This window comes from Chamaea fasciata, unplaced genomic scaffold, assembly GCF_029207755.1.
Source record: "Chamaea fasciata isolate MVZ Bird 193981 ecotype frontalis unplaced genomic scaffold, bChaFas1.0.hap1 SCAF_10, whole genome shotgun sequence".
NCBI lineage: Eukaryota > Metazoa > Chordata > Aves > Passeriformes > Sylviidae > Chamaea > Chamaea fasciata.
In genome coordinates, this window is record NW_027094095.1 from 23,309,408 (window position 1) to 23,333,482 (window position 24,075).

At 38.6% G+C, this 24,075-nt stretch overlaps 1 protein-coding gene across 4 annotated transcripts in view; it reads right to left on the bottom strand.

Annotated features, from left to right (window-relative positions):
* The window catches only part of TESK2 (testis associated actin remodelling kinase 2), a 109,424-nt gene that overhangs the window by 39,325 nt on the left and 46,024 nt on the right, over window positions 1-24,075 (bottom strand). For all 4 annotated transcript variants that reach the window (XM_066192726.1, XM_066192727.1, XM_066192724.1 and 1 more), the window contains exons 3-4: window positions 14,202-14,323; window positions 4,738-4,786 (exon numbers count right to left, since the gene is read on the bottom strand). In XM_066192726.1, coding sequence (XP_066048823.1) covers window positions 4,738-4,786; window positions 14,202-14,323 — 171 coding nt within the window. The remainder of the gene's footprint in view (window positions 1-4,737; window positions 4,787-14,201; window positions 14,324-24,075) is intronic.

Genomic DNA, 24,075 nt, shown 5'->3' on the forward strand with positions numbered 1-24,075 from the left:
GTGAAAGCTGTATATCAGAAGTACCTTCTCACTTTAGGAATTTACTTTCTAATCCTTGTAAAAAGGCAACTCAACACAATTGAAACAATTCTGGGATTTTTAAGCTTTTAATATTTTTTTTCTTTCTAATCAGTGCTATCTCCAAATGTAAAAAAGAAAAAATGCTAAAAAATGAAGGTCTCCAAAAACCTGAAACTCCACTAATTGCATTTATAGTTTACTGAAATTATTGCTGTTGGGAAGGAAAGTAGAGAAGGGAAGTTTTCAGTTATCACCAGAGCACTTACTGAAAAAAGCCCTCTCCCTACAAAGGACATTGGCATTTTCATTACGATGAGCTTTAGCACTTGTCCCACTGCCGTATGTAACAGCACTTGAAAACCATGGCTGCCCAACCACACTCTGCTCCCGATTCCACTCCAAGTATCTGGTGTGGGATCAGGTGTTCCAGGGGTCTGACCCTGCAGTTCAACAGTAAGGACCAAATCTGAAAGACTTCAGGAGAGCGTGTCAGGCAGCTCTCAGCTCGCACAGCTGTGGCTGAAATAATACTGTCCTATCCCTCCATCACCTACCACGTGCTCCTATCACACTGCAACAGCTCTGCTCTCTGCCTGAGAAAGTTCCAAAGCATGTCAGATCTCACACTGAGCAATCAGATTGTGGCAGCAGTGCATTTGCACACATTTTTACTATCACCCAGTAGGAATTAACAGCCATAAAACTTCTGTTGCAACAATTAACTATTGTCCCTGAAGCACTGCAATTTCAAGATATCCCAATCAACACATAATAACTTTCCATTCCTCATCTTCTATACACACAACTGCCAAGGCTTTCATTTCCTTCAGGAAGGAATTATCAAGCTGTATGACTCATTCTGGGCATATATGTATATATCTAATTATAACAACATTTTAGCCTGACCTGTCTCTCAGAAATTCAGATAAACCTGTTTAACTGAGTTCAACAAACAATTCAAGATCTGCAAGAAGGTATTAAGTACTTTTCATATGCTAGACTTTATGCTGCTATGTTATCGGCTTCAGTATAATAATACAGGCCTATAAAACCCACAACACACAAATAAATTTGTTTGCCTCCCATCTAAAATGGATGTTTGCTCATGCAGCCATTCCATGGTAGAAGGGCATGGATAAAATCACACACAACTGCTATTGAGCCATGGCTGCTCCCCACTGGCTCAGACTCCACATCCCCCGAGCACACACTGTCTGTCTGCTCCCCAGGCCTCTGAATGCTCAGCAGCATCCCATGCTGACACCAGAGACTCTACTACTCTGCAAGTTTCTCCAAGACTTACAATACTGCTGTGGCCAGAAAATGGAAGTGAAGAGAGTTGTCAGATTAGGAAAGTGGCTGGAAAATACAGAGAAGCCTGAGGGAAAGGCCAAAATTAGTTTGGAGAGGCATGTGAGTACAGCAGGAAGCACTGCAGATTCCTGTAGCTAAAGAAACAAACCAGCAGCTTCAGATTAGAGCTGAATGCTGAGAAAAGAATACCCAGTTTCTGGTTTTAGAGAAGATAAACATGGAAAATCTCTGCTCATGAGCTCAATATTAGTGAGGCAGTCTAATGCCTACCAGCTCATCTGGGTGATACACCTATTATTTACTTTGCTTTCCTTAAATGTTTCTTAACTTACTGCTTGGAAGGAATAGAGGTCCTTGGCAGCCTAAGCTGTTCTGTCAATCTAAGGATATTGAATTACTTCAGAAGAGGCATATGCCATAGCTTCTGGCTTGAGAACTTAAAAAAAAAAAAAATGGATTATCAAAACTGATAAGACTGTGGATTCAGAACAAGGCCAAAGTCCTAATACAGTCTATAATTAAACAATTCCATTCTTATTTTGAAAAAAACAAACCAAAACAAACAGAAACTACCTCTTGCTCAAGAGTTTTAAAAACAAAAGCCACTTGAGAGAGGAAAATTAAATCAACACAAAATGCTGCCAAAAGGGAAAATCCCAAGGCATACATAGGATCAACACCTTCCTTAAGCAAAAAAACCTGCTCTGCATGATCCAGTTCTGTGTCTGTAAACATGGAAGAAAAGAAACCTGCAATGCTTCAAACTCTGCCTTCCACTAACAAAGTGCTGCATATTCCTAATGTTGCCCCGTAACAGGCTTACAAAATCCTCAAGGCTCTTCTAATACCCTTTGAGGTTGCCCTGCCTGTTACAGCACAAGTTGTCTAAATCCAGTCACCAAACATTTGGCACAAGTTCTCAACTTCTTCTGTTATGGAAACACATACGTACATAAAATAAACATGATTTCCCATCATGCTGCCCTCAGACATAAGCTCTAAGTGATGCTGTATCCCTCTTACACAGGCATATCATCAACTGTACTCTCAAAACACGAGGGGATAATTAAACTCATTACAGAACAGGTCCAGCACAGGCAAGTGCGAGAGAATTCTCCCCGCAGTGACTCAGACCCCGATTGACCAACGGGCCTCTGAATCAACAGTTTCATCTCCATAGAAGTGAAACCCTGGCAGAAGTTCTGAGCACTTGTAGTGCCAGGCTGGTGTCAATTATGCTGAGCACTGGAAGCAAGGAGACCACCTTTGTGGACCACAGGCTGAAAAAAGCCATGAGACAGTGGCTGATTTGTTTATTCTCCTGGGCTATATTTGAAGTGGTGATTCAGCCTGTCTGCCTTACTAATAACTCCTTCAGCTCATCATTTCAGCCACCTTCTCCAACCTCCAGAAGTCTTCAGGATTCAACTATTACTCTACACACACTTGAAGATGAAAAATGCTACTACTGTTGCTAGAAAAGACAATTCCACCACACAGAACATATACAGTTTTTAACTTTTAAAAGCTCTCTAAAATCAAACCATAGCTATATTACTGGGGAAAATTGTGTGTGGATTCCCTACAACAACAATTTCTGCCATGGATTTTCCTGTTGAAGGCAATTAATGCTTGCCTTTGTCCACAGAAGAAAAGCAGTAATCACTAATTATACTTTTATAATACGTCACTAAAGCTATTCTGTTTCTCAAAATGTTGCAGCAAACTTCTTCAGTCTAAAACTCTTCCTTTTTGGTCTCAAGATGCTTCAGGAATCTCTTCTGTTATGCTGAATTATAACTATAAAAAGTTATTCTTTGAAGTCTTTCTTAGATTTATTTGCTTGCCAAGAACTCAAAAATAGCTGAACAAAGCAGCAGCTACAAAGTTAGCTCACTATGAGGAAGCATCTGTGCTGTTTTCATTTTCTTGGCTTTTTGGGTGGGGAGGGTTATTTAAATGGCAAGCAACTGCTGTGAAGGAAGAGAAAAAAAACAACCAAACAAAAAAACCCACATTGAGCAAATCTTCCAATTTTTAGTATGATAAAGCATTATAAAGCTCCACCTCTTCTATGATAATGTTTAGTGTGTGGAATGGCCCAAAACTTCCCTGTTTTAATTGAGCACATATCCAAAAGAAATTAGTAATAATGTTAGCAAAGCCTGTCTGAATAACTTGATCAGCCATCTTAGAAATGTTTCCTCTACTGAGCACAGGGACAGGAAAAACAAAAACAAAAACAAAAACAGAATAAATCAAATAAACTGTCCCTCTCATGGCAAAGTGCTCACACACATGCTGTATCTCGAAAATTCTGGAAGTGTCTTTACCTTTGCTCCACCAGAAACACAGACACTGAACCAGAGTGCATCACTCCAACAGCAGCTAGAATGAGAACTGCAAAATTGTCACCCCAGAAGGTGAAGAAATTCACTGCCCACATATGTGCATCTTTGCCTCAGAGTTGCATCTGTAAGTTACAGAAAGTGATGGTGACACATATCCTGCTAATTGGCATACAGCTCCCCAGTCTCCTCATTTTACAGCAGTTCTTGGCAAGCACACCATACCAGGAACCTGCTTAAATTGCTAATTAATAACAGACTTGTCTTTGGGAGGGTGGGAAAGGGTTAATCTTTTAATTGAGCCGTTCCTACAAAACAGAAGTAAATAAGAAACATTAACTTTACAAACCATGAGTTTCCTTTCAGTCTGTACTCAAACTAATACAACAGGCAAAAGCATTTTATTGATTTTTGACTCAAAACAGGGAACACTATTCCTAACAAGAGAATACTCTCTTCTTGTTTTTCCTGAGCAGTTCACAGGGGGATTAAACAAACTACCCAATAAAGCTGGGTGGGAACTCATATGAATGGAAATATCAGCTTCATATTTGATACCTAGATCTTGGCCAAGGTACCTGGGCAATGGAATAACTCCTTTTTATGGGACCCAGATTAAGCTGCAATATGAAAGTGGTAGGGACTGAATACAGTAACATGACCCAGCTGAAACATTATTGATTCACTTGCGAAATGCACAACCGGAGTATAAATAAGACTTAAATACAATGCAGTGTCACTGAAACAAATAACATTTAGTGGCAGCTCAAAGATAATGCACATCTCTCATTTAGAACATTATCTGTCAAGTTTTATGGTCTTACTGTGATTTTTTTTCACCCCAATAAGTGCTTCTGAGGAGAAAAGACGGACAAGGGCTGGAGTGGAGTTCTGAGGACTGATTCTGCAGTCTTCCCTTAACACAGCAAATACTGAGTGATTAACTCACCAGGCACCATAACAGAAACTTCACTCAGGGTGAATGGCAATTACAGAATCTGTCCAGAGAACTGAATATTTCATATTCAGTATGTATATTATGAAATAGTCTTACCTCAGTAAGAGCGTGCAGCTGTCCTTTATGCACACAGACACCCATAAACCTACAAGAAACAAGAAAAGAAAAGTGGTTTGGGCTTTTTTTTCCCCCCCTCTTTTTTGTTTTTTAAAGAAACTAATATAGGATACAACAAAAAAGGAGGAAAGAGAAAAAATTCAGCCTCACAGAAACTGCATACCTCACCACTGATTATTTAAACATCTCAGCACAAAACAAAATCATTTATCTACACTACAATATAATTTGAATTCGCAGTTCCAAGAGAGCACAGGAGACAGCTCAACCTCAAAATGGAAAGTTACTAATTTGACTATAGGCAAAGGCCAGCATATAATGATTTTTGCAGAAAAGAACAGTCTCAGAGTCCTATTTTAAGGAAGTTTAAGCCAAGTAATCCACTGTTGGTCTGCATAAGCAGAAAATTACTTCCCTTTGCATTTTGCTGTTTAAGCATAAAGATGTTTCTTCCTATTCCATTCTTAATCAATCAGGAATATGAGGGCACATATGCAATGTATAGTTCCCCTCCCCAAACTCCTCTTTCCAACACTTGGATAGAAGCAAGTTTCAATATTATCCAGCATACACACATTCCACAAGTGTTACCTACACTGCACAATTTTCAGACTCCTGCTGTTAATAGCAATGATTGCCACCCTTGGTTTGTCTGGAAAGCAACAGAATTTGCATAACCAACTGAAAGCTCATTTTTACCACCTTACAAGCTGAACTTCAAAGTGACAAAATGCAAATTAATACCACTAGTAAACACCTCCAGTGAGAAAGTAAAGTTCAGTAAAGCTGAAATTTTAAACACTTCAGAGACTTCCCTGCATAGTTCAAGTCTTCGTTCTTATAAGAATTAACTAATTCTCAGGTTCAGCATTTAGATTTTGGTCTCAGCAAGCAAAAACAAACTGTCTGACATTTCCATAATGTTCAGAAATTTTCATTTTGCAAGTAAGAGATAGACATGTATGATCTCAATAAATGTGACAGGAATCTTGTGGACAACATTTCAAAGTAAAAGGGCCTTTTATATCCTGAAACACTTCCGAATTTAAAAACAAAATGATGCAAGATATGTAGTGCTAGTTCAGCTAAGCTGCTTTTGAAGAAATGAATGATCCTCACTGTTCTCTTGTCTAAAGCTGACTGCTAAATTACAAGCAGCCAAAGAAAAATAATATAGGTAAAGTCCTTTGCATAAGCTGAGCTGTGGAAATCTGTTTTTATAACCAAAGAAGCAGCAAGTCTTGTATTAGAACTTCTACTCCTGCTCTCACCTCAAACACTCAAACAATATTCCCTGAATATGGGAATTTTAATTTGAGAGACACTGAGAATCCAATTCCTCTTGTTTATTGTAGAATCCTAGGACATGATCAGGTCCTCAGGGGAAAAGAAAGAAGCTTCTTTTAGATATACCATCTACTCAAAACATTGCTCCTTCTGAGTTTCACTTGGTACAGCAATGAACATATGAACAATTTTGTAAAGAAACTGACAAATTAAGCTTCCTGAAATGAAGAAACCAAGACTTCTATAGAGCAGAAATCTATTTCTGAGTGCATTCTGAAAGTCTCCAGAGCTATCAGGCATGGTGTTAATGGCTTCATTCACAAGCAAAAATGGAAAGCACATCAATCCAATATATTAATTCCTCTATAAGACAACTTTTCAAAGTATTACATTCAAAGCATTATTTTCTCTATTAATTACACAAAGTTAACCTCCTATGGCAATATTTTCATTCAAAAAACCCGAGATTAAATAATTAAAAATTACAATGTTTTCATCTATAAATCAACTCTTCCTTTGTAAAGGTGTATCACACTACTTACAAATTAAGAATTCATTGTATTTGACTTAATTCCAAAATACAAATCCATTTAAGAATTTATCAAAATTTTGGAAAAATTTAATTTCTTGTCTCATCTTTACCAAACAGGAAAAACATCACTGTCACTTAAAGACTGGTAGAACTTAATGTTTTCTGCTAACCTGTTTTGGTCAGGAGAAGTCTCAATGGAAACATATTCATTACCTTTGTGAACCTATGCTTAAGGCAGCAAAGACACATTGAAACAAGTTACCAAGAGTAAGAGTATAAAAATTCTCAAATGCTTAGGATTTCCACTAAGAATTAAAAAAAAAAAAAAGCTCCATATCATGATCTCATGGAAAAGACGCTGGACATAAAGACACATTTATAAACCCCCACATATTTAGAAACTATTACCCAGGAAAAGAGAAACTAAATACACTGATAAAGACAAAATTAATGAGTTTACAAGCAACATACTGAAGCCATTTAAACTTAGTGTGAATGAATCTCAGTTTTCAGGCTCTGGAAAATAGATTGATAGAACAGACCTCTGGCAATCCAAATTCCTGGAAAACTTCTGCTTAGCTGTTTCATCAACAATAATGAGCCACTTGGTTAAGCCAAGAACTGCTACAAAACATTGTTGGAAAGGATTTTTCACTCAAAGAGAATAAACCCAGCTGCTACCGGGAAATACAATTACCAAGCAAGATTTAACATGGTTTCAATTTCTGAGACTGCCCCAGATGTGATTCCAAGTTCTGTGGATAGGAAGCTGACATGCTGGTCTAGCACAGCTGAGATTATTCCTGTTGGCTAGACACACTGTCTCCTGAGCCAAAATGTGCTTGTAGGTGAACTTCAGCAGAATGTCTTGTCAGCCAAAGGTTACACTTCCCATAAGCATTTCTAGCTGGAAGGAGCTCCAATAAGCCAATCCTCCACAGAACAGGAGACCATTTGCAGATTTAAGGAAGTTTATTTTCAAGACAGTGTATCTGGCCTTATCAGCAAGCTGAAACACTTCCAAAATCTGGATGGAAAAGTTTTCCTAGAAGCTGCAAATAGGATGATACTTGAGTCCACCCAACTAAATACAGTGCAGCACACTTCCACTACCAAATGCTTTCTAACAAATGTCAGCAATCTACACACATGTTAAAAATCTTATTTCATAAACAATCAATCTGGAAAACCTGTCCTCCTAAACAAAACCAAGAGAAGTCTGGATATTCTTTAGTCCTTCACAGCAGTTACAAAACCTACTTTCAGTTCAGTCAGATGGCAAGGGAGAAAATTCTGGACAGAATAGGGGAGACTAAATACTGTAGCCTCAGTCTGCAATCTTTGCCTTAATTTATCAAGCAAAAGTAATATCCAGATCATACAGCCTCTGTGGATATCCAGACACTAAACACATGCTTCCAGTTAAAAGAACTTCACTGGGACACATTCCTGTTCTGTGGATAAACCTGGGGCAGCTACAGTTCAACAAAAGAAATCGATGCTCTCCAAATTTACGGCTTGTAATGAGAAAATACACCACTTTGATAACATTAAACAAAAGAAACAAACCAAACACCAATGCAAAAGCCTCTAGTACAAGCTAAGTACCAGAGACAAAAGGTCAGAAGCCACATGCTTATTTCATTGCACTGACTGCTGGAGAAGGAAGAGGGCAAGTAAAAATATTAAGCCTGCATTAAGGCCCTTCTTAATGGTTTAGGCATCATGCCAGATTAAAAATGTATTTTAAGTTTTCTACACTTGCATCTTGATTCTAGACAGAGGTAAGGCATTCAATCTATCATTCCTGTAACATACACAACACATACAGCCTCTCTTCTGCTGTCTTGTACACTGTACTTCTAAAATAGTCCTTTTTGATTACCATGTTACCCAAAGAGAAGCAAAAGCTTTCTTTCCTGCTAAAGCACTGCTCGGTACAGGACAAAGGATGTTAAAAGATGAAATCTATCCTTCTGGCTATTGTAACAAAGCCCATCACAAGCAATTTTACAAAAAGGAAGGTTTGAAAGGATAAAACTACACACATGAAAAAAAAAAATCCCTGATATTGTGTTCCCAGGGTGATAGACTCGTCTCAAAGGGGATGAAATAAAATTCTCCTTGAAAGGAGTTCATGGAATATGCACACAGTGTGCTTATTTGTGTGCCTGCACACACAAGAAGGTGGATTTAATCAATGAGTCAATCTGCCTGCATGCTCACAGCCAAACACGCAGCAATACCTCCAAGTGTTCCCATGAGAACACTTAAGACATGAGCTAAGACTTTCTGTGTACAGAATGTTTTAAATTAAGTCCCCAAGGTACAGATCAAATAAAGAAATACTTTTTCTTGCAAACAATAGTGATATTAAAGACTGAAACTCTACCTCAAAATTGAAAATACACTAATTTAAGAGACAGCACAAGAGATGGAGAATCATTGGTAGCACACCACTTCATTTGTATGAGAAAAACACATCTGTAAGATATTACAAAAAAAAAAAAAAAAAAAAAATCTATCAGGTCTCTCAGGCTGTAGCCTGAAGGCTCCTAAGCTCAGGAAACAAGGATAGAGATTTCTTCAGTCCTTTCCAGACCTATTTTCTTACTTTGATTTGGGTAAAAACTCCTGACTACAGTAGCACATCAGCATTCAGAAAAGTAACAAAATAGTAAAACACATCTATGAGCATAGACCATTTCATAACCATGAAACGACCCAGACCTTTCATAACCATGGTACTTTATCTAACCCAACCCTTGAACAGCACTGCACTTTAAATAGGACACAAGCTAATAGGGAAGTGGAGAAATGCTCCAAACCCCTGTTTTCTCTAACCTCAGCAATTACAGTCTTGCCATGTACCAGCTAACCTGTATTAAAGTGGCTATAGTAAACATCACATGGTACAAACCCCGACCTCAGCTCACTTTTCCACACCCCCTCTCACCATCTGTCTGAGGGAAGATGTGATAAAACCAGCACATCCCACATCCAAGGCACGAAGAAATGTAGATCGGAGGTAAAAAAGCATTTTAATTCTCCATGTTTAACTTGTATGCAGGAGTGAGATGGAGACAGGAGAGGAGGTTGATGGTAGAAACAGAAGAAAACACGCCTTGAACACCATTCATCTGCTTCTGCCCTGTCCACTCCCTAAAATATCCCCAACCTGGACCCTGGGGAAACGCCAGCAAACCAGAAAGATAAACAGCTCTCATACACAGTTTGTTATAAACACCAGACAGTGACTGAACAAAAAGTTACTACATTGTAGTTAACACCTACTCATGCCTCTAGAATCACATCTGCTAGCTGAAATAAGAAACAAGAGGAAGGGAGACAAAAAAACCTCCCAAATCCCCTATTTTTTACCATCATGCCTATGTAGCTACAAGAGCTGGAGTCTTCTGTTCTAAAATATCCTTAACAGACTGAAAAAGAAGTTCAATTTTTTGCCAAAACAAATCCTCTAATAGAGGGCAGACTCATTTTCTTCATGGAAAACACATTAGAAACTTACATACACACATATATTTGACCACTGGAATCTTTATGATCCTACCATGGGGACAGTAGACTTACTGGGGACTTAGTAAGTGAAAACTAAGCTCTTCACTTACATCTCTCTTCTAATCAAGATGGATCTATATAGCTGGCCAAGAGCAGAATTTGAGTGCAGAAATATTGAAATGGGTGTGGAGATTTAAAGTCAGCCTTTCACTCCATGGCAAATAAAGCCTGTTGCTTTTAAAGCCTAAATACCCAGACCAGTTCTTCACCAAGTAAAACTGAAACTCACCAAGAGAAACTGAAACACCTTGACTCAATTCCATCTCCTCAAGATGTACAAAAGTGTCAGAAAGGTAAAAACACAGACACACCTTTAGGGAATCACTACTGAGCTAAGGAATGGAAGGAAGTCAGCAAAGTCAGCAACTACTGACAAACTCACACTCCAGAAGAGTGACCAGAGTCTGAATGAAAACCTCAAAATGCATCTGTAACTCTGAAAAGGAGTTGATATGAACAGCACAGAAGCAAAAGCAGGTTCAAAGAGTCAGCAATATTTACCAGTCACATCAGCGCAATCAACAGCAAAAATACCAAAATCTTCAGAATAATATCTTGAAGTTAACTGTGGGCACATTGGAGTTGACAGCTTGTAAAAAGTTGCTACATATTTTAGAGCATTGGCAAAGGGATGGGTTTTTTAATTACCCAAAGGATAATGATGATTCTGGGCTACCAAATGCACTACAAAGAGGAAGAACCCCTTCTCCCTTCCATAACAGTTAACTATACAAACTACAGAAGAGCCCTCAGACAAAAACACCGATTCAATAACAAATTTAAGTTATTACGCATCAGGATGTTCAAAAACACAACCACACTCCCAGCTTAAGCAAGGTTTTAGTGTACGAATATAAATGCCTCATTGCTGAATCTGACATTCACTTTCTAAAACATTAACTTTCTGTCCTACACATGTTGAAATGGTTTGAGAGCAGATTTTGGGGGCTGTAAAGCCAGTATTTATCCAGTTTCACAATTTTACAAGCCATTTGGCAGAGCAACTTCCAGCCCTCACCTGCTTCAATTAACCACTGCACAACACAATCTCAACATTTCAACCTAAGAAACCATTACTATCCATACTGGCTAGCAACAGGAAGGAAAGAAACTTGTTTAGAGTGGAAGTTAACAGTCAGTAGTCCCAAAGCTCAGAGGAGGTGTAGAAGCTCAGAGACATACTATGTAAAAATCAGAGGACACCTTCAAGGCATGTGGAGGAGATCGAGTGGCTAATCAATAGAGAAGTGAACTTGATGCTAGTGACAAAACACCTTACTCAGTAACACAGAACTTCAAAGGAAAAAAATTAAATTAAGTGAAGAAAATTTTAAACAGCAAACTGAGACAGCTCATAGCCCCTGGAAAAGTTATATATTAGAACTTCTTTGAAGAGGATGTTCCCTTTAAATACTAATACAAGCTTAAAATTTCCAAACAAAAATCCCAGAAAATGTTTCAGTGGGAGCACATTGCTGTAGAACATTTTCCTAAAAACCTGCCAGCAGTACAACTCTAGCCGCTCTTATCTGACAGCACAATGTTGCCAAACAAGCAACACAACCTCCCACCACTTTCAGCATAAATTACTATTAATTATTATTTTTATGTGTTTCTAAAGTGGGAAACAGGTTGTTTCACAAGACTAGTAGAAGCACCAAAGATTTATATGTTTATGAAACCTAAATAGAGAGGCTTGCATGTGTGTGTTTATACAGGTATATACAGACACATAGCCAGGTAACATTTAAGAGGGACAAAATCCCCCAGACATGAAGAAATTGGAAACACTGCAGTAAAATTTAAACAAAAACTTAAATGACATCATCAACACACAAAACCATCAAGTTATCACCTACACAGAAAACAACTAAAGCTAAATACTGTTTTCTTGTTTGCATTTCCTGTAGGAATAACCCTGCTCCCTGCAGCAAAGGGACTTACCTAGCAGATAAGAAAAAAAAGCTGTTTTTTTACCAGAGAGCCTATATTTTTTGAAGAAGCCTCAAATCAACCAATTCATACGTCAAATGTAGTTTAGTCTTCTCAACAAACTGTGCAAAGATACACCATTTCTATTAAGTAATTTATTTCTGATTTATTCACTCATAACTGCTTACTCGAGCACAAAAAGACTTCTCTGTCGATCCTGGGTAATAACTAGAAGAACAAATGAAATTCCTCTTTTGCTTCATACATAAATCAATACATTATTGTTCTTCCTTCAGGACCATCCGTGTAACACTGTTGACTTCAAATCATTCATAGGCTCTAAGGCCAGAGGGGACCAGTACATCACAAATATGATCTCTTTTACTTCAAAAGACACCTAAATTTCAGCAATTACTCAGGACTGAGCACAAAAATTTTGGTTCTCAGCAACACCTTTAATTCCATTCAAGAGGGGGCAGGGTTACATTTAGGTACAACTGAATGCTTTTGGCCTGTCAATACATCCCTTTCCTACTCTCCCTCATCCCAACCCAAATTAAATTCTTGATTTTGAACAGAGCTGCAGAGCTAAGTTTTTTTTTAAAAAATAAGATTTACTAACCACACAAAGTTGATAAAGAAACTGATGAAGTGTACTGAGTTGACGATTCTGACAATGTCAATCTTACTTTGGAAAGTTACTCTTTGCACAAACCTTACTAAAAAAGCAGTTTTATCAGTCCCCAGGGTCATATGCTGCTTATCAAAGGATTTAGAAAAAAGAAAATTAAGGAAAAGATGTGGGGGATATATATAAGACATAATTAATGATCCTGAAATCTAAATAACCAGATAGATGATATAATTTAAATTTAAAAAAAGAATAACAGCAAACAAACTGAAGGAGGAGTTGCTTGGAATGTACCTCACCTTGGAGCAGAGAAAATAGACCAGGAATTGTATTTAGGGGTGGCTTACTATAACACTTGAATAAATGTATTATGATAAAACCAATGCCATTTGCTATGAGTAAGAATTCTTTAAGTTCACAGGTTTTTGAGGTTTTAAGAAAAAGAATAACAGAAAACAGACATGAATTAATAGAATGCTCCTTACAGATATCTCAAATGCTTCTGACACATGTCCACATAAATACTGAAGGAAACACACAAGATAATATTGTTACAAATCAGTTGATGAAGACTGAGATAGGATTTCAAGGATCAGAAAACATCATTCTAAAGGATTTTAGGAATCAGTATTATGTCTGTGCTATGTAAAACAATTGCAAAGAAAAGGAAATTAAGTAACAGAGTTCACTGTGTCTCCAGAACTTTTCAAAAAGAGCCAAGATCAGAAATGGATCCCAGGTGTGCACCAGCAGCTTAGGAGAACTGATTATTTGATGCACTGTCATCACATCTTTTAAATTTCATAATGTTATGGCTTCAGCCAATTATGTTAATTGCTTGTCACATCACCATAGAAGAGAAACGAGGACTAAAATGGGTCAAGAAATAACAAGATACACATTGGAACATTTTGGATTTGCATGCAGTAATCTAATGCAAAGCAAGAACCAACCTTTTCCTTCTAGGAGCATATAAATTAGATTAGTTCAACTCTAGCTCCTTCAGTCCTTCTTATCCCACCTTGCAATACTGCAATAAGAAAATCCTAAAAACTAGTAAGCAGACCTAAGAATAAGAAACAGCTATGGCACTTTGCATTGTTGAATTTTAAGATTAGCAACCATAAGTTAGTTGAATAGTGTTAAATTTGCAGTAACTTAAATTCACAAAAAGAAGCTAAATTTCACTCTTCATATCACTTTATTGATTCATCAGAAATTTAAAATGTGAGCATTTGTTTTTCTCTTACATAAGTTACTCGTTACCGGCAAACTCCAGATAGCAAAATCATGTCCACGTCGGTTTTTTTTTCTCTTAAGTCTTTTCTTCTTCTACCCATTCATCTATTAAATTAGCAGTTGATCCTAACACATTCACAACACATAAACCTACAACCAAAAATAACTAAATAAAAATTGGAAAGAGGAGAGCCCTAACGAAGGCAACCTATCTCTGTATGATTCAGAAAAATGCTAGTGTACCTTAAGATGTTCGGATGTGAGAGTCTATTCATAAGTTGAACCTCTTTCAGCATGTTTGCTCTGTTGCTGTTCAGTGTGTTCATCTTCAAAGCCATTACCTGGTCTGAAGTTCTGTGCCTTACCTATTGGATAGAAGCAAAAAATGGTAAGGATATGAAATGAAAGACTGAAGAACCAGTACTGTTGTAGTGCAATGTAGAGATCCTTCATGACAAAAGTGATCCATACACCAATTTCAGCAGTCTTTATCACAGAGATGACTCTCTATAAGCATACTGTGCAAAAGTGAAATGGCATTTTGCTCTTTTCTTGCAACTCATGATGACAGAAAGCTTGAGGAGTTGGAAAAAACCCAAACTATTAGCTTCTAAGTACAAGTGGAGGAAGCCATCTGTTTGTCCACAGAGAAAAAGTTTCCCACTCCAAGACCTATGAAACCTATCTTTATACCACCCACATCCTTTCTTTCCCCCTCCAGTGGTTGCTATCATTGTTCACAGAATATGTTATATAAGGACCTGTTGCTTACATCTACAGGGCAGATTTTGGAGGTGCTCAGTGTTTACTTCTGAAAATAGACTCTGATCCAGCTTCCATATCCAGGGGACTGAAAGCATTCCTGTCATCCCCTGCTGCAAAGCAGAGAGGTTCCTGCACAGGGCATCACCTCACCCAGGGTGTCAGTAGTGGCTGCAGAGCATCAGAAAGAAAAAGAGGATTTTTCTGGCAACTCTGCAGCACCAGCACCTCGTTCAGCATGACTTTCCCCAGTCAGAAATGCAGGACTGTGGCCATTTTTAACTTGGTACTCAAACTAGTCCATCTGTCAAGTGTCATGTAGATGTGTGCTACTACTAAAAAGGACCTGTCACAATAGTGTAAGGCTTGCCAATCCTTTGAATTTCCTTGCAGTTGGGCATTCCCACACACTTGCTGGTAGTACACACGGAAATTATGTTCCCATTTTCTTCCTACATCAGAACCTGCAGCTCATAAATAAAAAAGATGTATTTCTCAAAACACTGAATTACCCCCATGGCAAATTTATTCATGTTTATGGAGATTAGCTTAGGAAGGTCTGTGTTCCAGGAATTTAAGACTCATCAGCTTTCTAATTGAAAACTGAAATCAACATTTCGACTTAGGTACGTACAAACTACGTATATTTTAAACAATAGCAGCCTGTCAGCTTTTATTCCAGGAAACCGTTCACCTTTTCCAGTAAGAGGCTCCTTTAGCTGTGATACGAATTACAGAAAGAACAACTGAACTCATGATAAGCAGGTGCAAGAAAAAAAATAAAAAGAGTATGGATTTTGAAGGTAAGGCTCCCTGGTAGCTCCAAGGCAGCAAGTGATACCTATTTTCACGTTTTATTTGCACACTACTACCTGCAAGAACAAAGGGCCCATTTCAGCTAAACATTCTCATCTAGACATAAAGCCCATGAATTCAGCACAGGGAAGAAAGGGTGTCGTGTTTCAGGTGTGTCTGGTTTAACACTTCTAAGTTGCCTCTTCCCGTCCTAGTTTCAAGTATAGGGTAGCACTGGAAACACCACAGGTGAGTGTAGTAAACAACATCGAGGCACTGAGTAGAAAAATAGTCCTCAGATGCTTTTCCTCCTGTTTCCACACCCCCCCCCCCCCCGGCTTATGTATGAGCTCCTCAAATGCCTCACCTACAGTCACCCAGTAATCCCAGTGCAGGAGGGATCAGGGAAAGGGGGTGGAGAAGGATATAGAAACCAGCACTGAGTAGAAACCAACTGCAAGTTCATGAGCATGGGGCTCCTCCTTTCCGTGGTAATATTGGTTTTAAAATAAAACTGGTTAAACTACAGCTTTAGTGCATTACAACAAGGTAGTCTAGAATCATTCTCAACACAACCTGTCTTGCCTGTTTGGCATGCTTAGTGGTTTTAAGCAGGATGATTGCATGTTAAGTTGATGAGGTTTATTGTTACTTGCCAGGTTTCTTGTGTCAGTTGTGTACGTTCATTAATTGTTAATTTTACCCAGCCGATTTGAATGAACAAAGTAAGTTGAACAGGTCAATGTCTACACAGAGACTTTTAAAACATATTTTAATTATACCTTAGTTTTATTATGAGTAATGCCTTGGGTGAGCGGGAAAAAATTTAAAAGCTTTTCACGGACGTAGAAAACTTCAACAATGTGAATTTAAATAAAGAAAAAAGGACCATGCTTTGAAACTATACACAGCAGCAGCTAAATCAACACACTTCCTCTGAGACGAAGATTAGGAATTTTGAGTGTTGTAGTGGAGTAATCCGGGGTTTTCAGGGAACAGGAAAGGATTTGAAGTAACTTAATTCCTACAGTCAGAGATGCTCTCAGCAGAGCTTCCTCAGACATGAGCTTTCCACCAACACAGAAGCTTCAAGGTCTGCCAAAAGGGAATGAATACAGGTAGAAAGTGATCAGGAACTCAGATAGAATGTGGTCTTAAACAGTATTTGCCTCCTCATGAACTCCGCCAGCTACCTCTTAATTTCTTGCTCATTTCTATAATTCACTCAGTTTCACACCAAAATTTCTCGCTCTTTTGCCTCAGTTCTGAGGTAAAGGTAGAATTTATCATAGGATCTTTTTCCTTGTTCAGACTGCTCTTCTTAAGCTAAGGAAACCTCAGAAAAGAAAGTGGGGGGGAAAGGGACTCTTCCTCTCTTGCTACATAATCTTTAAGCAAGGAGGAGGAAGCAGAACTGGAGGTGAGAGGGCATCTTTCTCAAGAGGACAATACTCAGTATTATGAATAATATCAAGTATCAGTTTATAAATTGTGGAGCACAATGCTAATCACTCAGAATATAGTTAAGACTAATCTTGTTCACTCCTCTGAAGCACAACTGGCAAATAGCATTTCCATGGCACGAACAAATTGACACAAGGAACTGACAGGTTCTGTCTTCAAGGTCTCAGTCAAACTCTGAATCATCACCATGGAAGGAACCATCAGCTCTGCCCTCAGTGCCTGCTTATCCATCAGACATACTCCAGACAAAATTTGTGTCTATCCCAGCATGCCTTGCCAAAGCCCTGCAAAACTGTTTAGTTTTAATCCTTCTCCTCTCAGGCCACCTCTGTGCCATAAAAACATGGAAGTGATGTTTCAACCACCTGACTCCAGAAGGAAAATGAGTAAATATTTTGGCAATCCTGCTGATCCAATTTAACATTTGTTTACAAGGCAGCTTGCCTCAGGCATATGCCTGTATACTCAACATAAACAGGGATTTGCTCATGCAATTCAGACCTCTCACTGATGCAACTTGCAGATTGCTGTGAAGCTGTTAAAGCTGTTTGCATTATTATTAATTAGGGCCCCTTGCATATCAGACCAAATAACCTTTCAGCAATGTCTGGATCATGGTGCCTCTGCTTAGAAACATTCTGACAATCCTACAGCTGCTTGCACAGTCTTCCAGCTTCTCAGTCTGCTTACCTATGTGTGTGACTCCATCTCCAAGGTCACAGTAACCAGATATTGCCTCCCTGTTTTATTGCTGACAGGCAGTTAAACTGTCCCTTTGCACTCTGATTCTCCTAGGACCAAAGCACTTTGGACTTTGCCCTGGCTATGGTTACCGGCATGGTTCTGCTCACATCAGACCATGTTCTGATCCTTATCCCTTTCTTCAGAAGCAAGTGGGATGTAGAGGAAGTCATGGATACAGGTAAAGAAGTAGTGATGCATTTAAACATAATCTCATAATAGTGATTGCACAGGGTCTCATTCCAAAGAAGGAGTTACTACATAAAGTTCATGAGGAATATTATGCAAAAATAGGGGAGTTTAATGTTCAGCTCACTGCTTGGCTGTGAAGTTCTTTATTACTAAAAAATTAATTGTAATTACATTATTATTTATCTATTACGTCATATATTTCCATCATGGTTCTCTGAAAATCCAAACATTTATATTACTTCCACTTTCTGCAATAGCCAAAATCTAGCCGGATTTCATCTTTCACAAGGCCTTTTCAATCTGTATTGGCAGCACCTTTCCAGGTGGCCCCGGAATAAACATCTGAAGAACATTTCCCAATACTGATATTGTAAATCTGCCAACACAGCTTTCAGCTGTGCTCCTAGATTTTCACTGCATTTTCATTGTTTTCTAAATCATCACTATATAGCTGAAAGTATTTTGTCACAGTTCTCTTCCAAAACTTCATTTAACTGCTTTCCAGTTTTTTCTTACCTTTCCCTCTTCTGGCATCCAGCCTCACTGCTTAAATACATTTACAGATCTTTACTTATCCAGCCTACTTCATAAAATCACATTGCTGCTCTAGAACACACATCAATTTTTTGTTCATTCTTTTACACACCTTGGTCTTCATCTGGCCATTTCACCTTTGCTGCCATGTATCTAAAGCACTGTTTTAAAAGCAGTCCACTCTGGTCCAAATATTTGACCTTCCCTGAGTTTGCTTCTCTGTCCTCATTTGACTTACAAGTATTTTCTCTTTGATGAAAAGAGATTAAGACATTCCCTTAGCTACCATTCTAGGCCATTTGCACTAAATGTGTTACACAGTTTAATTTTGACTGACTGAGTTAACAACAAAGCTTGTGAGGCACATGAGATGATAGAAGTAATCACTGTTAAGGAGAAAAGGCTTCATCGTACGAGTGCCTACTAAATGATAGGAAAAAAGTCTTTCACAGGGAAGCTGACCAGCAATTTGGCTCTGATACAAAACTTCTCTCAAAAACAGACTATTTCCTTGCTGTCACAGCAGAAAAAATCTTCCAAAAAAATAGGCTCAGCTGTATTTTATCCAAGTCTCACAGTCAAGCTACCAAGTCATCACACTTACAGGGACATATATTCATACCCTGAGGACAAATGTGTTAGAAGAATGCCTTAACTCTATGGTTGATTGAAAAAAGTTCCCTTCAGCAAAGAAGATAAACCTGTTCTTCAGCTCAGTTCACTTATAAGTCTGTAATCTGAAATGTTTTTCTTAACATTAAAAGACACCCACTGTCAGACACAGATATTCATAGTAGTGATGCCTGATTCAAGTCAAAAATTTCATAGCAGTGGGAAATTTTGCAATGACAAACAGAAGCTGAAAGAAATACACCAGTCCAGATCATACTAAGCTGCTATGTTGATGCCAGAGAGTCAGATGGGTTGTGGCTGTTTTCAGAGTAGTAATACAGAATGTCACTATACTACAACTTCTTGCAGCAAGAGAGAGACCTGCCAAATGTAACAAAACTTTGCCAAACAAAACTGGCCAGCATGTGTTACAAGAGTTTTAGCCCAGGTTCAGAAGATCTACAGAAACTAGGCACAAAATAAACCCCCAAACCTTTCAAAAGCCTGGCAGTTGTTGTGATTCTACTAATTTCTAACACTAAAAAGAGTTGAGAGAAATACAGAGAAAAGGCTGGAGACTTTACCATTTTCCCTTTAGTACAAAAGCTCAGTATTAGTCAGACAAAGGTCCTAATTCGACAACTTCAGTAACTTCTAGCACAAATTCGGCAAAAAAATAAGTTCAACTACTAGAGAATATTCCACACCTATGGTCAAACAAATTCTCTATTTTTTTTTCAAACTGAAGTGAATTTCTAATTAGTAATACAGCAGTACCATTGATACTCTGTAAATCCACTTGTGTGCCAAAGAAACCTCAATTTTTCTTTTGTATTTTGTTTTTCTTCATTGCCTATTGTAATGTAGAACCAGGACCCAAAATAGAGCCCCCTTTTATTTTAAACAAACCATTTATTGATAGGAATCTATGCACATATCTCTGCCATTAACTTGATCTCAATCAAGCCATAAAGGCAAAAAGAGACTACAGTCTTATTTTGAGAGAAAGCACCAATCCATCAGAGGACTATTGTTCCACAGTTTGAGATGAGAAATAAACAGGCACAGCCCAGGGTGGGGAAGTTGACTGATTTTGTAGCCAGTTCAGCAGAATGTAACCATATAAACTTTCCTCTGCAATCCAGGACATGAAACACAGACACCGGGTGAGTACTCTTTTACCACAACCTCAGTAAACAGCTCAGCCATGTACTTTACACCTGAGTAATATCATAGTCAGGAAAGAAAAAGAAATAATGAGTTTGAAGGTCATAACTGAGAGCTTATTCCTAATTTTCGGTGTTAGCTATCCTCAGCTCACCCAGCAGCCCTGAGCATGCTACTTCCTTTCGTTACCTCTCTAACCACTCTATAATATTGAGGTGATTTTGTCTACCTGCCAGCAAACTGGAAGACTGACATCTGCAAATGACTGCTGTAACATCCAAAGATAACACATAATCAGATACTGTATCTGTGTTCCTATTTTCCCATTTAATTTAATACTTATGGTTAAATATTTCCCATGCTACTATGAGTTTATCCTGTATGAATGATAATGACACTTACATAATCTGAAGATGTTTTTGAAGAAAATCAATACTTTGGACTGAGTTTTCCTGACACAGAAATTTTATCTTCTAATTTTACAGTTTATGAACAGTTCAGCACTGAGCACACAGTCCTCCCACTACACGAATAATCTCATCATTGGTATTCCAACACATTTGTGGGGCTTCTTTCCAAAACTGTATGGGAGCCTTGACAGAAAATTCTGTTTGGAGCAGAAATAATTTCCTTGATAGATCTTTCAAACAAACTTCCTTGCATGAGCAAGGAAGTCTCTCTCACCTTTCAGAAGAGAGCCCACTGACATACAACTATTGCTATTATAATCACAGCACTTAGAACTTGATCACAACCACAAATAAAAAGGAAGCAGGGAGCAGGAAGAAGCTACATTTTGCTTGCCTGAAAATACTTCAGCTATTATAAATTTATACAGTTAATAAATTTCAGGTTACAGCCAAAACCAAAAATTCTATGTGATTTCTTGTTATTTAAGCCTCCATGAAACTGCTCTTCTTGAGAACTAGGTTCTTACACAATTAACTAATTATATATGCCATGCAATTTCTTGTCTCTCATCATGGCCTGTAAACGCTAGGAAGCGCAAGAATTGGATTTGCAGGATTTAACTGCAGGCGGCTCATGTGAACGCTACAAAGCAGCACCAGTGAGTCAGTGTTAGACACATTGTCAGCTCCGGATTAGTTAACAAAGCACCGCTGTCTCGGTATCGATCACTCCAGTGCATGTTGCAGAGCTCTGTCCTCTCCTCAACCCCTAATGCCACCAGCCCATCAAACAGAGGGCCCGGCCTTGCAGAGCTGCTGCCCGTGCAAAGGGCCCCGTAGCCAGCCCAGGGCACTCCCAGGCTGTGCCAAGCACAGGGACGCTCCACAGCTGTGGGACTCCCAGACACGGGAAGCACGTGGACAGGGAAGATGTTCCTACAGTTCGGCCTCAGCATCTCTTGGGAAGAAGTTTTGGATCACTTGCATACAGAATACCACCAACTGCAGCGGGAAAGATTAAAAGAAGCCCGGTCATACAGGCTTTGGAGTTCCTTTCTCTAATCACTTCCAATGGCTGTTAAGGAGCTATGGAGAATCATTCCCTATGAATCTGTCACTGTAAGCATCTCTTTTTTGTTAGTGCCACCAATAGCAATTTGCAGTTCTCATTTTTACATTTCCTACTGGGCAGTAACACATACGCATTTGTGTGTATTAACATCACAGACACTCCCCAGGCACAGGCAGTGAAATCCATCACTGAAATATATTTAACTTTCCCCTGCTGCCAATACCAGTAAATAAGAGTCCAGAGAGGTGCCTCAGAGGCGTCTCACAAAGATTTTAAGTGATGCACTCTTGTTCTCTGGGCACAGTCATGTTAATACTGGACATATGCCAGCATGCCAGCACAGTTATTTGAAGAACAGTAAATCAGCACCTGTCTCTCAGTATCAGCTATGAATGAGCTTACACAAATGTGCATGTTTGCCAGCTGGCAAAACAGAAAATCCCAGAGCTGCCAACCCAGCACATCTCCATCCAGAACAGAAAACTAAACAGATCTCATTTAACCGTGCTTGAGAAATTATTATGGAAAACAAGACAAAAAGCACACAAACATTTCAGAGCCAAGGGAATCTTGCCACCTGTTTTGCCCTGGGAAAACTGCACAACGATACTCAGATTGGCACTTTTCCTACAGAAGAAAATCAAAGGCCCAAAGGACTCTGAACTACAGCAGTCACTGTACTAAACACAAAATCCAAATAGGGGTTATCTCCTGTTGCAAGGTACTTGTTACAGTATCAGTGTCTTTCTTACTGTTGACAGAATTTGTGAGCGTTCTCTCTATTTGTGAGGACAACAAAGACTTACCTCAGATATCCCACGTATCAGCTCTTCAGCAAGGCTGAGGAGAGGCCAAGTTTTCAAAGAAGTGAAAAATATATTTCAAAATGGACAATTTTACATTACACTATGTTGCTGGGTTTTTTTGTTTTGTTGGTGGGGGGTTTTTTGTTTGGTTGGTTGGTTTTTTTGACTGAGTATTTTTTAACATCAAGTTTGCTCCAGAGATTTTTATTCTGGCTTTTTAGTCATCAAACAAACCATTCATTTTCAGGGTAATTCTATCATATTTTCTAAACATCTCTGTCTTCAACAGAGAAGCTGTCTGACCCAACCAGAGAAAGTGAAACTGTAAGAACTGTTTCACCCTGTTTTAATTTGTGTTACTCAGTAGAGTTCTAGACTTTACTGTAGTGATGCCAAGCAAGACTGTAGGAAGAAGCATTATGGAAGAATAGTTTTGAAAATTTTCTTAAAATATTTCAACACCACTACAAAAGACAAGGCTTTCATTAAATCTGCTGCCTGGCTCTCCTCCAAATCCCAGTGTTTCCTCAGCTGAGGTTTTAAGATGATTATAACATGCATATCTTAAGACTTCTACCCAAAAAATAAACTAATAAAAATCAGACCTTGTTTCAGATAGCAGATATGAGTTGGCCCTCCATTCTACCTTGTATTCCAAAGCATTTTCAATTCTGCTAAGAGTGTTCTACACTTCAGAGATATGCAAATGTCATTAAAATTCAGAATTGTTAAGTGGGGAGGAAGTGAGTATTTTGCCCCATGGTACAATCCATACAGACTGAGAACACAGATGAGGTTTTTAATTTCTATATTAATGATCTGTTGGAGTAGAGCCTATTTATTACTACTTCGCCCCATAGCCTATGCCCTATAAAAGCATTTGCTAATTAAGTGACAAGGACTAGGATGACAGCAGCTTGGCACCTCAATAGCAAAAAAAGCATTAGCAAGAGGAAGACAACTGTCTGGTTAAGTGGTTACTGTACAAATCATCCTAGCAGCTGGAAAAAGGGCTCCAAAGGACTGATACTTCACATATCAGTGTAAGAAAATCAAACTCAGAAGAGTTCTACTTTGACTAAGAAAGCAACAGCACCCTCAGCATTTATGCCTCAGTTCCACAACGGTGCTTCTTCCTACTCCTGACTAGAACCAGAATAGAAACAGATTAGAATCACCTCTCTGATACAACTCCAGAGTTTGAAGTGAATTTTCAGGGTCATTCTAGCTTCCTTGCCTAGATTACATAATACACGGACTGTATTCCCAAACAATCAGTAGCTTGTTTTAACATTGAAACTTCACAGGAGAGACCTTTAGCCTTCAACACCACCCTACCTCAGTCACTTTGAGCAAGGTGAATTTCCTTCACTAGTCAAAAGGAAAAGATTTTCAGCTTAAATTTTTAAAAAGTGAGGCCAAAAGGTATACATGGACAAGAAGAGTTGCTGTCTTTTTCTAACTGGCATCATATCACACAGGGAGGGCAGGGAAAAGATCAATGGCTCTACACCTGAGTGAGAGAAGCTAAGCCCTGGTCAAATGGGTGTCACTTCTCAGTC